At 46.5% G+C, this 16,234-nt stretch overlaps 1 protein-coding gene across 6 annotated transcripts in view; it reads right to left on the minus strand.

The window, feature by feature from the left end:
• Positions 1-2,486: 2,486 nt before the first annotated feature.
• The window catches only part of RPH3A (rabphilin 3A), a 272,724-nt gene continuing 258,976 nt past the window's right edge, over positions 2,487-16,234 (minus strand). For 5 of the 6 annotated variants that reach the window (XM_042234677.2, XM_060401249.1, XM_060401248.1 and 2 more), the window contains 7 exons: positions 15,914-16,023; positions 10,677-10,803; positions 8,633-8,689; positions 7,776-7,930; positions 7,130-7,211; positions 5,720-5,816; positions 2,487-4,749 (listed from right to left, as the gene is read on the minus strand). In XM_042234677.2, coding sequence (XP_042090611.1) covers positions 4,619-4,749; positions 5,720-5,816; positions 7,130-7,211; positions 7,776-7,930; positions 8,633-8,689; positions 10,677-10,803; positions 15,914-16,023 — 759 coding nt within the window. In that variant the 3' untranslated portion in view covers positions 2,487-4,618. The remainder of the gene's footprint in view (positions 4,750-5,719; positions 5,817-7,129; positions 7,212-7,775; positions 7,931-8,632; positions 8,690-10,676; positions 10,804-15,913; positions 16,024-16,234) is intronic. The other variant, XM_060401250.1, reaches the window with a different exon arrangement.

A 16,234-nucleotide genomic window follows, 5' to 3' on the forward strand; every position in this document is an offset into this window, starting at 1 on the left:
TGTCCTTAGAAAACCAGCACTGAATTCTTCGGCAAGATGTAATAAAGCCAAGTTCCCTAAAACATCGCATGGAGTTAAGTACGAGTGAGACAATTGTGAAAGAGCTGAGGGCATAATTGGAAAAATCCAGAATTAGGCCCTTATGCCTTTGTAAGTGGCTTTTATGTTCTTGTCTCCTTTAAAGAAACAGGCACAGGAAGTCATAGATGGCTCATTCTCATGTGTTTTATGAGACAGATTACACAGGATTTCAGCCAGGGGGTCTGCCTTCAGCGATATGGTCTAGGTCTTCTTCGAATGACTGGGAAATGAAGGCACATCTGTGGGCCTGGGGAACCAAGTGAGAGAATCAGGACACTCTGATATCCTGCCTACAGAATTGAAGACCCGTAGAAGGGTCTTCAAGCTCAAGAAGCAAACTTGGGCCAGAGCCAAGCAAAATATTATACCTGTTATGTGCATGGACAGCCATTTCTGTTTCCATGGTGCTTATATTATTATTATTAATTAACCTTATTAGGCAAGGCCCCTGGCAAGTTTGATTGAGCTGAGGTGGGGCCAGCCCAGGGGGTTTCAGAGCCCTGGGTGTTTAACCCACTTGGCTTGTGCCCAGCTTTCACCAGGAGCCACCAGCCCCTTGACCTTCACCTTTGTCAACCCAGAGGGGAGATCAGACCTTGACAACTTGGTCTCACCTATTTGAGGTCTTTATTATTGTCCCCATTTTCCAGATGAGGAAACTGAGACTCAGAGAGTTTAGGTTCCACAGCTAGGAAGTGACAGTCAGGATCTGAATGTCACACTGAGAGGATTAAATAGCTGGTGTACTTTCCTGGTCAGGTGATTTTCAGGACACAGCATCCCCTCTTATGATATATTTGGTTTCAGTGGGGAAAAAGAAAATTAGCCAAGTTAAGTGTACTGATATATATGACAACTTTCCTTGTGTGTATTCATCTCAGCCCATTAAGGATGTCCCCACGCCCAGGTAAGGAGATGAACCATTTTAGAGGTGGAAATTAGGCTTCTTCTTTCAGCTGCTCAGGACTGACCGATGGTGGATGCTGGGTGTAGAGTGCTGTGTTGAGCAGGACACAGATGCTGCTCGTAGGTTCTGTGGGAAGTGAGTCAGTTCACACAGTCATGTCTGACTCTTCACGACCCCATGGACTGCAGCATGCCAGGCTTCCCTGTCCATCAGGAAAGTGGAGCTTGCTCAAACTTACGTCTATCGAGTCGGTGATGCCATCCAACCATCTCATCCTCTATCGTCCCCTTCTCCTCCTGCCCTCAGTCTCTCTCAGCAGTAGTGTCCAGTGGTACACCATGAGCACAGGAAAGAGAGTGGTAACTCGGGTCTCCTGCCATTCCGAGAAAGCTCTGTGGTCCTAACGGGCACCTCTCTCCACCTGGTGGCAGCTGACGGGATTGGAGGCAAAATGATGGACTTTTAGGGCAGAGGTTTGCAAAATCATGATAGAGGTGGGAAGACCAGGCCATCAACCAGGAAATGTTTTCAAATATACCTCCCGTCCCCAGGGTGTAGCAGAATCTGAAGGGAGCAGAGAAGGTGACAGGGCAAACACAGTAGTTTGAAAAAAAAAAGAATCTCCCCAGATGATTCTAATATGCCAGCTTCTGTCTCCAATCTTGAAAACCACCCTTTGGGGGATAAGAAAAGGAAACTGCCTCAAACTTGGCATGAAGAGACGTTACCCTTGGATGGAATTGCCAGCTCCTTCTGAGAGGTAACCAACCTTCCTGGTGAGTTGCTTAAGCACTTTTGGTGTAAGTTGAAAAATTTCACTTACAGGGAGTTTCCAAATCCTTCTGAGAAGTTAGTTTACTTACTAGCTCACATTCAGGACCATTGAGAATCTCAAGTGAGGGATCCTCTCTGAAAAGGCTCGCCGCAGGATGGAAAGTGCTAGAATACAAAGGAGGTGTTTGGTGAGTTGCCTTTTTGGATTGGTGCGTTTAGAGCAGTGCGCACGGAGTTCACTGATCTAGCTCCTGTCCTGGCATTGCAGCCATGAGACGCTGGGTGTGCCATTCCCTTCTCCGGACTTTGGATTATTCATCTGTCAGATAAGCGAGTTCACAGAACTAGACTCTGGCTCAACTCTATGGTATCTTTCAGCCTTGACATTATCTGATTCCACAACCACTAGGGGTTTTTCCCCAAGGCTGGGCTAGGCAGAAGAAGAGGAGGATGTCCCCTTCTTATTGAGTGGACACCAGCAAAGAGCATTCTTCCAGGAGGGTGTGAGCTCAGCCAAGCTGGCTGGAGTCTACCTTTCCAAGATGAAATCCACCAGGAAGCACACTTCACGGGCTCGGGGACCACATCTGCCTGTTCACTGCTGTGACCCCAGTGGCTGCAACACAGCAGATGCTCATTAAATACTGACTATCCAAGTAGGCATCATACGTGTCGGCAGGAAGAGAAAGCTTCCAAAAACCAGAGAGGACAAAAACCCAGGCCACCGGTTTTCCTGGATATTCCTACTTTATTTTTGGCTACATCATCACGAAGAAAGGCGATGGGTGGTTCTGCATGCACCAGAGGGCGTGTGTGTGTGTGTGTGTGCGTGTGTGTGTGTGTGTGTGCGTGTTCTAGGCAGGGAGGTGCTTGCATCTGTCAGGGAGGGGGCGCGCCTGGGCCGAGGCACTGTGAGCTAGCTGCATGCTGAGTCCAGCGCCGATGCCAGCGTTAGGCCTGGGCGACACAGCCAGAGTGCTTTCTCCTAAGGGCAAACCATGAGAAGGAGGTGGGCTGAGAATGGGCACCAAGGGGGTCCCTGGGGAGAGGGAGGGTCAGTGGGGAAGATGGCAGCCAGGAAGCTGCTGGCCACTGTAGAGAAGGCAAGGTGCCTGGCATCTAGAAAATGGTTATTCAAGGCAAGAAATCGATGCCTTCCAATGACTTGTCAGGGGAGCTAGGGGTGGGAGCCCCTGAATGGAAGGTTAACAGGTGTGCGTTTGGAGACAGTGAGAGTTTAGTGTCCATTTGGCTACTTCTGTAGATAATGGTGGTGTTTTGGAGAGAATGGGGTGATTTTCATGGAGGAAGACTTACTGGAAATTGGGGAAAAAAATCTAACCTTTCTTGCAGGGCACTGGAGATGACCTGGACTCAAATCTTATAAAGTTTGGCCTCATTGCCTTTTCCTCCTTTAAAACAATTTAAAAAATTTTTAGGACGACTGAACAATCCAGAATGGAACAAAAGCCTTTGGTGTCAGGATCTGTCACTTTCTAATGTTTTATGTGCACGATGGGGTTTTATTCTCCCAACACAATGAACAGAGTGCAAGAGATAAAGACACAGAGAGACACAGAGAGACCAGAGATGATTCTGAGTTAGAGGCAGGATACAGACAGTCAGAGAGAGAGAGAGAGAGAGAGAGAGAGAGAGAGAGAGAGAGAGAGAGAGAGAGAGAGGGGAACGGGTCATGTGTTCATTTAACTAGGAGCAAAGGAAGGAGACTGGTGGCTTCTATGGAGAGGCCCCCTGGAAACCAGGGCTCTGGTTTGAACACCTTCTGCGCCCACTTGGGGAGGTCAGGGGCTGAGAAAGGCCCTCTGAGCAGAGCATCTGCACAGCTTGCTGGATGCTGCCATGCTCCCAGAGCAGTGCTAGCGAGCGGCCCAAGGTCCAAGCACACCCAGCTCTGCCAAGGGGAGAAGTGGTTACAGAAGCAGGGACCTACGTGGTAATTCAGGATTTTGCCGGTTTCTCAGCATTTGCTCATTAGGCTGGTGAGAGGAGGCGAGGAGGTGAGCCTGTGTTAAGATATATGTTTTTGCTTTTGCTATTCTATCCCCTCAGAGAAGGGGAAAGAAGAAGGGGCGAGAGGTGGGGGTGGAGAGAAGAGATAAGGAGGTGAGAAGAAAAAGATGAATGTGGCATCAGGCAAAAGGAAGGAGGAGAAGTGGGAGAGGGGTGGTACAGAATGGGGGCTAGTTTTTGTTAGGAAGCAAATGGGGAACATCCTCAAAGAGGGGGCTACCCAGTCCCTTGGGGTATTCTGCATGGTCATTTCTTGATGCATCTAGAGCTGGGAAGTGTGTTCCTAGTCACTGGAGAGTTTAAACACGGGGGTCTGTTTTGTGGCAATTGAGTGCATGATGTGAAGAAGTTGGTGGGGTGGGGCGGGGAGCTGGGATGCTCCATTTCTGTCCCAGGGCTCATCCTCATGACCTTGTCTGGCTCTGCTGACAGCTGAGGGTATAGGCAAATGGATGTTAGGTGTGTCCAAGGCCAGGAGGATCTAAAAACAGTCCTAAATGATGAAGAGCCTCTGTAATTCACCAGGGCTGAGAGGTTGTTAAATGAACAACCTTCTTGTGAAACTCTCCTCATCCCTACAGCTCCATCCTGGAGGGATCTGAGACAGGCTAGATTCAGAGCCTGGCATCGCAGCATCATGGAAAATGGATGTTATTGGTGGCAATGTCTACGGTGCAGGGGAGACCTCAAAGGCAGGCTCTAGGAGGGATGGGTGTGGAAGGTGTCGAGAAGAGAGATGAAAATGCACAGGGCAGCTGGGGCAGGCTAGGGGTGGGGGTGAGGGGCACAAGGTCGGGGCATGGACCTGGGGACCTGGGCACCATCCTAATCGCTTGACACGTGGTTCTCATTCTGTAGCTGGTGCCAGCGTTCAATCTTCTTGTCCTTGTTTTTCAGGCACTCGTACCAGTGTTTTAAGCGCTCTCCCTTGGCCGAGATCCCCAACTGGCAGCCTCCTGGAGGACAAGAGGGGAAGACAGGGGCAGGTGGTCGGAGTGGAGTCTCATTCTAGACCCAAATGTCTAGCTGGGGGAAAACCTGCCACCAAGCAGTGATCACCCACCCACCCAGCCACTTGGGATCCATCCTTTTTCCTGGAAGTTGTGGTTGTGATGTTATTATTACCACTGGTTTTCTTTGTCTACAGACTCCCTGCTTAAGAACCTGCAATGGCTCCCTACTGTGGCATCAAGTCATAACTACACTGTCTATTTTTCAAGACCGTCTTTATATTTTTAAAGTCTTTATTGAATATGTTATAATATTGCTCCTGTTTTATGTTTTTGGCATGTGGGATCCTAGCTCCCTGACCAGGGATCAAACCCACATTCTCTGCATTGGGAGGTGAATCCAGAGAATTCTTAATCTCTGGACCACCAGGGAAGTCCCTAAAGACCTTTTTAAAATCACCACTCTGCTCACTGAAACTCTCTCTCACTACTTCTGGGGACTCATCATGCATTTCCAAGGAGTACGTTTCATCACCCCGCTCAATCCCGCCTGCACTCCTTTGATGGAGCTGTATCCATTGTCGGGAATTCCCTCCCTGCTCCACAGGTAATGATGGTGCTTCCTCATTATTTGGAGGGGGACTGGGAACAACAGACCCTTCATCCTGGACCTGCCAGTAGACTAAGGAGATGTCCTTTGCACCCTATTTTCTGCAGAGGCCACACACTCCTCTCCTCTGCAATTGTTTATTCCACTGGAGGTGATCTGTTCAGCAAATAACCAATCATGATCCAATCTTTCCAGCTTTGTAACCCAAATTGGACCCAAATGAGGACCCTGGGTCCTGACTTTGCATTTGGACAAAGTAATTGCCAGAGTAAAGCAGGGTCCTCAAACCTCTGTATCCCTGGGTAAGGCTCTCTTCTCCTAGGAGGATAGAAGATAGCGTTTTGCCCAGGGGCTGGGACCACTCACCAATGTAATCATTGGACTTGCCGATGTCATAGTCCCAGACTGAGATGTCCAGTGACTTCTTCGCCAGGTCACTGTGTTTGATGTCATAGAAAAATTCCTAGATACAGCAGAGGAAGGTATGTGAGTGTCAGGGTTCTCTGAGCCTTCAGCATCAGGAGCTAAGAGGCTGAGTCCGAGGGGTGCATGGACCAAGGCGGGGGCCCTTGTATTGGTTATTTGGAATCAAGGGGGTCTTTACCCCAGGCCTGATAATCCCCTTTAAACAAACACTCTGTATAACAAAGCCCCCCAGGCCCTATAATTCTCTTTTCAATGACTCTGCTTGAAGTTGGGAAGACTGGTGGGGTTTTTCTAAGAAGGCTGATTCTGGTCACGTTTCCTTGAAGGTAGACAGACATGAACTCAGTCCTTACATTCTGATAGCTTCTGAAGTGGTTTTCCTTCCTCTTCATCATTCAGAGATTAAAGGTAGTTGAGGTTTAGGGGTTTATGTTTTCAGATAACCTGATTTTTTCAATAACTCTTCTGCCCAATCATAGAATTCACTCATGTTCACTTTTAAAACAAACATGGAAGCAACTCCGGCGCCCCCTAACAAAACCCCAAACCAAACTTGTAATCTATCCACCCAAGAATGACCAAGGTCAACGTTCCCCATGTGTGACCCATATTGGTGTATGTCTTAAAAAACCAATGTGAGTATTAATTTGAATTTTATATCATGTGAAATATTCAAATATTAAGTTATGGAAATACAATATGAATATACTGTACCGTGGTTTCCTTTTTCCATTTTATAACAGATGGTAAAAACCAATTTTGCACGTTAGCAGTTTTTTCTACATCACCACTTTATTCTTTATTTATTAATTTTTTTTTCCAAATCACCACTTGAATGGCTTCATCTACCAGCTGCATGCCTGGACCGTAACCTAGTGCCCACGAGTTGAGGATTTAGGTCCCTGACAAGTCGCAGTGCGATACAGAGGAAGGAACACCTTAAATGGGCATCTAGAGAGTGGCTTTAGCAGGACTGGATGCATTGGATGGATCTGGGAACTGAGGGAGAGGGAGAGGGCACTGCCAACCAGGTGGCTGGTAAGGGAGACAACTGCTCCTATTTATTTCCTCAAATATTAGTATTAGACACAATTAGAGTTAGTAAAGACAATCTCTCCCCAAACACAGTATCTTCCCTTTGACATTCCAAATCTACAGGCTTTTGTCTTAGGCTTGATTCCCTCCAGTGATGAAGAACTCATTCCTTCTTCTTTAGATAATTCAAGGTGATCTATGAAAGAAAGCTATTTCTTAAAAAAAATGTGCTTTACAACTTTCAAGCAGGGAATTTGTTCCACCTTCACATATAGGAACTATTACAGCATATGACAAAAAATAGGACAACCATACCTCATTAAATTCAGGATTCAAGGTTTTCTTCTTAATTTGAGTCTTGTGTTTGGCTTTCTTTCCCATGTCTGGTTTCAGCCAGCTGAGAACAGACATAAGAGGCTATTATGAATGAAGTTTAATGAATAGGAATAGCCTCCTGATAACCCTAAATGTCCAACTAGTGTCGGGAGAATAATTAATGAACAGATCAGAAAGTGAATCAACATTAATAATGACCAGTGTGCATTAGAGCATTTACCTGATGCCAGACATTACCTAAGCACCTTATGCACATTTAATGCTCAACAAACCCTAGATGGTACAACCGCCTGTTTACATATAAGGAAACAGGGACCAGAGAAGTTGAAACATGTGCCACCAGTCACACAGCTGGGGGCTCAAGGCAGCTGTTGCCTCTGGAGTCTGTGCTTTTAGCCAGGACTTTCTCTCAGTGGATCACTGACAACCTGGATGATGGTGTCTGGGGCTTCACTACTGATTACCTCTTAAGCTGGGCATCTGTCTCACTGTGTGACCTTGGGCAGGTTCTTTGCCCTCTCGGGGCCTCAGTGTAAAATGATCTTGGGGAAGCTCTCTAGTTCTCCATTTGCAAGGACCTAGGATCCCCTCTCGGGCCCACTGACAGGCCCTGGCATTGACTCACAGCTTCACGAATGGATCTGAGTAGCCATTGGCATCCATGGCTGCCAGGTGCACGCAGCGTATGATGCCCACGATGAGGCCTCCCTGCTGTGTGCTGTACATGAGAGACACCAGGATCTTGCCGCGTTCCTCTATGTCACCAATACGCTCCACCTGCTGCAGGAGAAGAGGGTGATGGGTCTAGGATGGACAGGGTCTGGGAACATGGATGGTGATCATTAAGAGAGAGTCTGCGGAGAGTAGCAGGACTTGGGCCAGCACAAGTGCAGTTCAGCACCACAAACAGCAGACACTCCCCTCCAACCTCCAGGGAGGAGCAACGGATGAAAGCCAAGAGGCCCAGCCCTTGGCACGCAGGGGCCGGTGGCTTTATTTTGACTTAGTCACAGACTGAGCCTGACCCTGATGCCAGCCCAACTCTGAGCTCAGAACCCCCCATCCAACCAGTCTTCTCAAAAGCGGAGTGCCTGGGACCAAGGGCATGGCTGTGAAGCCCAACTCGAGCCTCTGCCAGATGCACAGCTTAAAGAACCTGCCCTGCCTTCCCAAGGGGCGCGTGGCACTGCCCTAGTGCAGAAGAATTACTAGAAGAGCTTCTGCAAACAAGGCCAAGGAACACGAGGTGTCTCCTGCGGGCAAGAGGATGGGGCTTCCCCCACCTTGGGGGCTCCAGGTGTGAAGAGCATGCTCCTGGTCTCATGTTCTAATGCCCTGGGCAAGGGCACCCCTCATCATGAGCCAACAGGCGGGTGGTTTGGGGAGAAAGAGTGGGAAAGGGGCCAGGGAGGGAGAGAAAAGGGAGATGTCAAACCCTGTTTGTGGCTTCAACTCTATTTTTCCATTTTCCTCGGCACTCACCTCCTCCTCATAGAGGGCCATGCCTCGGGCTGACCCAGTGGTTCCAGCACGCTTCATCTTGAGGAGGGAGACAGAAAAGATAGAAAAGAAAAATAGCACTGTCAATGGGGCTCATCGCCCTACTCAAGAAAGACCAGAGACCCCTTCTTCTCCCCTCCACTAGCATCCAGAGCCGTGATGAGAGGTCCTCCAAGCTTCAGGAGCCCTCCAGCACTCCCCTTTCAGCTAATATATACGTATATAAAATGCTAACCATTTGAGAGACCATGTTAATGCACAACAGCCTATGATGTAGATTGTGTTAATGTCCCCATTTCGCAGATGATGACACTGAGGGTCAGAGTGGTCAAACCACTTGCCCCAATCAGTAAGTGGCAGACTACAGGATCCACAAAACCGATAAGGTTTTGTCTGCTCTGGTTGAAGCAGCACAGGGGCCTTGAGATCTGGCCCACCAGATGCTACTTCCCCCACGGCTCCTTTGGGGAACAGAATGTGAAAAGCGCTGGTTAAATCCAACCTCTCCCCTTTAGAGATGAGGAAACTGAGATGCGGAGGAAAGGGCACAGTGCTTAGGAGATCCCTGTCCTTGGTGGGACACATGAAGGGAGTCAATGGTGAGAGGGTTAAGAGCAAAGATCAGCAGGGTTCTGGGGCCAGCGCAGGCCTGTCCTGCCACCTCTGTGCCTCTGGGACTGGCTGTGCCCATCATACCAAGATGAGCAGACCCAGTAACTGAAGACCCAGATGGGGGCCTGGCCCTGTCCTGACCGACTGGACTCACTGAGTGAGGGGAAGGAGATGAAGCCTGAAGAAGCCAGCTGCTACCAGGCAAAGACCCAGAGGAAAGGCTTCCTCCTAGCACATCTGGTGATTTATTGGAGCCTGGCATCCGGTGTAAAGTTCTCCTTATTGTTTTGTCGGTGCTATGGAACATGGCGTGGCACACGAGAGCCCCTCCTGAGGCTGGCCATCTGGTGGGAGGATGCTGCAGGCCTCTCCATGGGGGTACTGGCTCACTGCCCAGCGAGGAGGTGCACTGGTCATTGCAGCAAAGCTGGGCTACGGCCGGTGTCTGAGAGCAGAATCACCGCCTCATATCTTAGCAACTCCCTCCTCTTTCTGGGCCCCAGGTGGCTCAGAGGTTAAAAAACAAACAAACAAACAACAACAAAAAAAAACTGGGTGGGTTGGATTATCTGTAAAAATACAGATTGCTAGGTCTCACCCTTCCTCGCTAAGTCAGAATATCCAGGGAGATCTCCCGTGAAATCTATTTTGTAAAGCTCTGGTTTTAAAATCTCCAGTTGATTCTGAGGTGCAGCCCAATTGAACAGCCTCAGTGCGGTTCTCATTCTTTCTCAAAAGGTGAGAAATAGCAGTTGTAATGCTTTATATGTACTGTCCTTAAAAGACCCTGTAAGGTTGGTACTGTATTTTCCCATTTTGCAGATAAGAAAACTGAGGCACAGAGAGGTTAGGTCAAGGGATTCAAGATATACTGCAAGTGGCAGAAACTGGGTACTCAAACCCAGCCTGGCTCTAGAGCCCATGCTCTTAAGCACTATGCTATCCTGCCTTCTGTGTATCTCTGCGATGCTTTACGAACTTCTTGACTGACAGGTGGGTAAGGCAGCATTATTTTCTATAATAACAACAGTTAGTTTATGCATGCTCATTATGCGCAAGGTTGTTTTAGTTATGTCTTTCACACAACCCTCCTACGAAGCAGGTGCTACTGTAATGCCCATTTCATAGACAAGAAAAACTGAGGCCCAGAACAGTTCAGACCCTTGGTGAAGGCCAGGGAGCAGGGACATGGCAGGGCTTTGAACTCAGGCAGACCACCCTGCCACACCACACTGCCCTTCAGAAGCGATGCCAACCAGGGTCGGAAGAGGGCATAGCCAGGAGGCAACCATGATGTTCTAAGCTGAAATCTTCACCCTCCTCCCCAGAGCTGCCGCAGCCCCTCTCCTGTCTGGCACCTGACAGATCTATCCCATCCTCTCCCTCACGGGACCCTCAGAGCATAGGCACTCACCGGGACCACCCGCTCCAGACAGATATTGAAGTTCTTCCTCTGATTGGGCTTCAGTTTCTTGAGGGAGAATCTGGTCTCACCAATAAACTCATTATGGCCGAATTTGTCCTCATCACAGACAGAAATTCTGTGGCCAGTATAAAGGATGGGGATTAAATTAAAAAAAGAGCATATACTGAGCACATCTTGTGTACCAAGAGCTGTGTGTGATTCATGATGGCAGGGAAAGTATAATGCGCACAGGAATAATACAACCTCCTATTTATTGAACACTAGGCCAGGCATTTCACATTTCTTCTTGATAGCAGTCTAACTTAATGAGCAGTAACATGCAACAAAACTTAAATTTTTAGCTTGCTGGATTTCTGAATATGCATACACCCACGTAACCACCACTCAGATCAAAATGTAAAACATTTCAGCTGCCAGAAGACCCTCATGATTCTCCCCAGCCACTAACTTCCTCAAAGATAACCATTTTGTTCCCTTGGCAAGATTCAGTGTCTTGTTTTTGACCCGCATATAAATAAAATCAGATGTGTAGGTTCTTTTCCATTTGGCTTCTTTTGTTCAACATTATGTCTGTGAGAGTCATCCACGTGTATAGTAATTTGTCCTTGTTTTGGTTGTATAGTATTCCATCATGTAAATATACTCTAATAATGTTGCTACATATGGGCATTTGGTTTTGAGCTATTTCTAGTTGTTATGAATGAAGCTGCAAGGGAATATTCACTTTCATGTCTTTTTGTATATGTATGTGTTTCTATTGGGTACTGCTGAGCCAAGCTTCTCCTGAGGTTAACACACAAATTTAACCTCAGTAGAAATGTCTAAACAGTTTTCCAAAGTGGTTCCTCCAATTATATTCCTACCAGTAGTTCACGCAGGTCCTGGTTGTTCTTCATTCTAATTTCGATTTTGTCAGTTTTAACGTTTGCATTTCTGAGTAGACCATAGTATCTATCTCCTTGTAGTATTAATTTACATTTCCCTGATGAGTAATGAAGCTCAGCCCCCTTTTCATCTGCTTTATGACCATTTCAGCAGCATGTTTTCCAAAGTTAGGCTAGGACCTCTTCTCATTTAATTCTTTCTCTTCTCCCAAACCTCTGAGTTTCCCACTTTGTAGAGGAAACTGGGGCCCAGAAAGGTTGAATAATTTTTCCCTACTAAGGGGCAGAGATGGCAACCCACTCCAGTATTCTTGCCTGGAGAATCCCATGGACGGAGCAGTCTGACAGGCTACATACAGTCCATGGGGTCGCAAAGAGTCAGACACAACTAAACATCACACAAGGGGCAGAACCAGAATTTGAAGCTCCTGAATCCCAGAACACTGTATCGTCTTTCGCTATCCATTCTGTATAGCATTAAGCACACTAGAGACACAAAACTGGCTGGTCATGAGAAAGGTACCTCAGGAGGCCCAAAGGACAAGTTGAGGCATGATAATTCTCCCTGACATATACTAAGAGGAAGGAAGGAATTTCCCCCTCACCAGCATGGGAGGCAGATAGGAACTAACAGCACCTTGCTCCTGGCAATCAACATTTGTTGAACGAGTATACTCCAACTAAAAAAAAAAATTGCTGAACAAGGTTCATAGTTCTAGAGGGTCAGAACACCCTCCTTCTGAGCCCCGTGTGTACACACCATGCAGCCAGTAGGGGTGTGAACAACACCATCCTTTCTACAGGACAATGTGTCTCCAAAGACTTAAAAGCAGTCACCATATTTGACCTAGCAATGCCACTTCTAGGAATTTATCTTGAAGATATAAGTGTAAAAATACATAACTAAAGAGCCTTCCTATAGTTTCATTTGTAATTGTGAAAAAGCAGAAATAACACAAGTATTCTATAATGGGGAGAGATCTTAAGAAAATTATGAAATAATCCTGGAAACGTTAACAGTACACATTGAAAATAATGTCCTCACTCACCAGGGAAATGCAAAAACCACAACGTGACACCCCTACACACTCACCAGAATGGCCAACATGGAGAAGTGTTGATGAGGACACGGCTGGAACCCCCAGACATTGCTTGTTGCAGTGTAAAAAACAGTTTCTGCTAAAACTATGGAAAACTGGCTGTTTCTACTAGAGCTAAACATATACATATACTGCGGTTCAGTCATTACCCTCCCAGGTGTATATACGACAGAAACGCATGCAAGAAACAGCTACTACTATGTTCCCAGCAGCACCATTTGTAATAGCCCCAAACAGAAAATCAACCAAATGCCCATTAACAGTAGAATGAATAAATGAAACCGTATTATATCCACACAATGGAATACTAAATAGCAATGAGAAAGACCAACTTGCAGCTATACACAATTCGGGTGACTCTTACAAACAGGAATTAAATGAAAGCAGACAGACATAAAAGAAGGAGGTGGTGTGATTTCATTGTATAAAGTGTAGAACTAGACTAAGTGAGCCTGTCCTGCTCGCAGTGAGGGTGGGGGACCCCCTGCGGGGAAAGGTCCTCACTGAAAGGGGGCACCAGGGGAGGGCTTCCGTGGTCCAGGGCGGCTCTGTTTTCTTAACTCAGTGTGTTCACTCTGTGAAAATTCATCTATCTGTACGCTTTTCTCATGCACACTTTTCTAAATGGATGTTACACTGCTATAAAAATGTGTGCTTAGGAAAATTTTGTAGCTGACAAGAATGTACTTGGAAGAGCCTCTTTGAAGAGGAGTTTGTATGTCTTGCAAAATTAAAAAGACCCACACCCTATATCCTCTGATCCAGCAAATACTCCTCCTTGATTTCTATCCTAAAGAAATACTGTATGAACACCAGGAAGCATGAAGGGTGCTCACTGAAAATGCGTTTATACTAGAGAAAAGCTGGGAGCTGTCTAAATGTCTATCCACAGGGAACTGGATAAATAAAGGGGTAAACAGTCACATAAAACTTTAAGACAGGCCAAACAATATCATATACTGTTTATAGACACATAATTATGCAGCTGAAGCATAGGATACGCTTGGGAATGATACCCACAGAATTCAGAATAGTGGTTAGCCCTGGGGAAGGAAGAAGAAAAGAGGTGGGGGATGGAGTATTAAGAGGAGCTTCAGTTTGCATCTGTAGTGCTTAATTCTTTACAAAAAAAAAAAAAGGGCAGAAGCAAATACAACAAAATATTAAGGTTTTTGAAAGACTGTGTTTTTTTATATTCTGTAAAAGTGTTACTTGCTCAGTCATGTCCGACTCTTTCCGACCCTATGGACTGTAGCCCGCCAGGCTCCTCTGTCCATGGAATTCTCTAGGTAAGAATACTGGAGTGGGTGGTATTCCCTCCTCCAGGGGATCTTCCCAACTCAGGGATCAAACCCAGCTCTCCCACATTGTGGGCGGATTCTTCACCATCTGAGCCACCAGGGAAGCCTGTATATATATTCATGATATTTAATAATAGAGCATTTAAAAATATGTGATAAACCTATGCCGTGGAATTTTCTGAAACAGTTAAAAATTAGGTAGATCTAATGTGTAAAAAGAATACATTTGAATCAGTTCTAATGAGGTGGATGAAACTGGAGCCGATTATACAGAGTGAAGTAAGCCAGAAAGAAAAACACCAATACAGTATATTAATGCATATACATGGAATTTAGAAAGATGGAAACGATAACCCTGTATGCGAGACAGCAAAAGAGACACAGATGTACAGAACAGTCTTTTGGACTCTGTGGGAGAGGGAGAGGGTGGGATGATTTGGGAGAATGGCATTGAAACATGTATAATATCATATAAGAAACGAATCACCAGTCTAGGTTCAATGCAGGATGCAGGATGCTTGGGGCTGGTGCACTGGGATGACCTGCAGGGATGGTGTGGAGGGGGAGGTGGGAGGGGCATTCGGAATTGGGAACACGTGTACACCCGTGGCAGATTCATGTTGATGTGTGGCAAAACCAATACAATATTGTAAAGTAAAAATAATAATAATTAAAAAAAGAAAGAGAAAAAGAAAAAATAAATAAAATAAAAGATCATTTATATATATATATATATCAAAAGTAGCTAATGGGAAGCTGCTGTCCAGCACAGGGAACTCAGCTTGGTGCTCTGTGATGACCTAGAGGGCTGGGATGGGAGATTGGGAGGGAAACTCAAGAGAGAGGGGATATATGTATACATACAGCTGATTGACGCTGTTGTACAGCAGAGACCAATACAACATTGCAAAGCAAATATACTCTAATTAAAAAATAAAATAAATATCCTGAAAAAAATTAGGTGGATCTAAATGTCTTCTCACGGCCACAAACCTAAGATACATTGTTAAGGAAAAAGGCAAGTTCCAGATATATTCGGGAAGATATTTCTTATACTGTAAATGACGGTGTTTGCATATATATTACACTAAATGCATGTATATGAGGCTTCCCAGGTGGCGCCAGGTAAAGACCCTGTCTGCCAATGCAGGAGACTAAGAGATGAGGGTTCGATCTCTGGGTCAGGAAGATCCCTGGAGGAGGGCATGGCAGCCCACTGCAGTACTCTTGCCTGGAGAATCCCATGGACAGAGGAGCCTGGCGGGCTGCAGCCCACGGGGTTGCAAAGAGTTGGACATGGCTGAAGCCACTAAACCGCCACCACCATGTATGTACATAATGAATATACACACACTCACAGAAGGAGAAAAGAGACCCAGGCTGAGGAGCGGACGAACATTTAAAGGCAGATTTGTTTGCTCAGTAATTCTTCACAAGGAGGATACACTCATTTATTGCGTGTAAGTGGCTTCAGTCGTGTCCGACTCTTTGCATCCCCATGGACTGTAGCCTGCCAGGCTCCTCTGTCCATGGGATTTTCCAGGCAAGAATACTGGAATGGGTTGCCATGCCCTCCTCATTAATGCATTTTAATACATTATAGAAGAATATGAAGTGGCAACAGTATGTTGTTAAGCGAAGCTGGCTGATTATTCAATAGGATGGTCCATTCTTATAAACATTTAAAAAAATACTTTATTAAAAAAATACTTTTGTGCACGCACACACACACAAATACACACGCTAAACCCAGATGTCAAGACACCAAGATGTTAACAGCTTCACTTATCTGTACTTTCAAAAAAAATGTCTACTTGAAATAGATAACATCTTTTAGAAGTAAAACTACCCTGAGATGTTTTAAGGCATAGCTCCCGGGGACCGCGCGTGCTTGTCTGCCCAGCCGCGGCCCCGTCTCTGCCCTCCCACCCAGCAGGCACCTGAGGGTCTTCCTTTGCATGTCCTCATCTGTGATGCCGTGGTAGACCAGAGTTTCATTCCAGATGGGGTTTCTGGTGTTCCGCAGGGTTTTTGTACGAAGCTTGTTGGACTAGAACCCAGAGAGATGGACAGACAGACACCTGCCTCAGTGGGGAGCCAGCCCTGCAGCCACATCCCCTGGGCCCATTTAGGGTGGCTGCGTGACTTAGGCGTCCACTCCCCTTAGGGGCGTCAGGGCTCTGTTCTTGGGGGAGTCAGGGTCAGGCTCTAGGGTACATCAGCAACACTGGACAGCGGGCCACCCCTCCCTCCAGGCCCTC

This window comes from Ovis aries, chromosome 17 (genome assembly GCF_016772045.2).
Source record: "Ovis aries strain OAR_USU_Benz2616 breed Rambouillet chromosome 17, ARS-UI_Ramb_v3.0, whole genome shotgun sequence".
NCBI classification, from domain to species: Eukaryota; Metazoa; Chordata; class Mammalia; order Artiodactyla; family Bovidae; genus Ovis; species Ovis aries.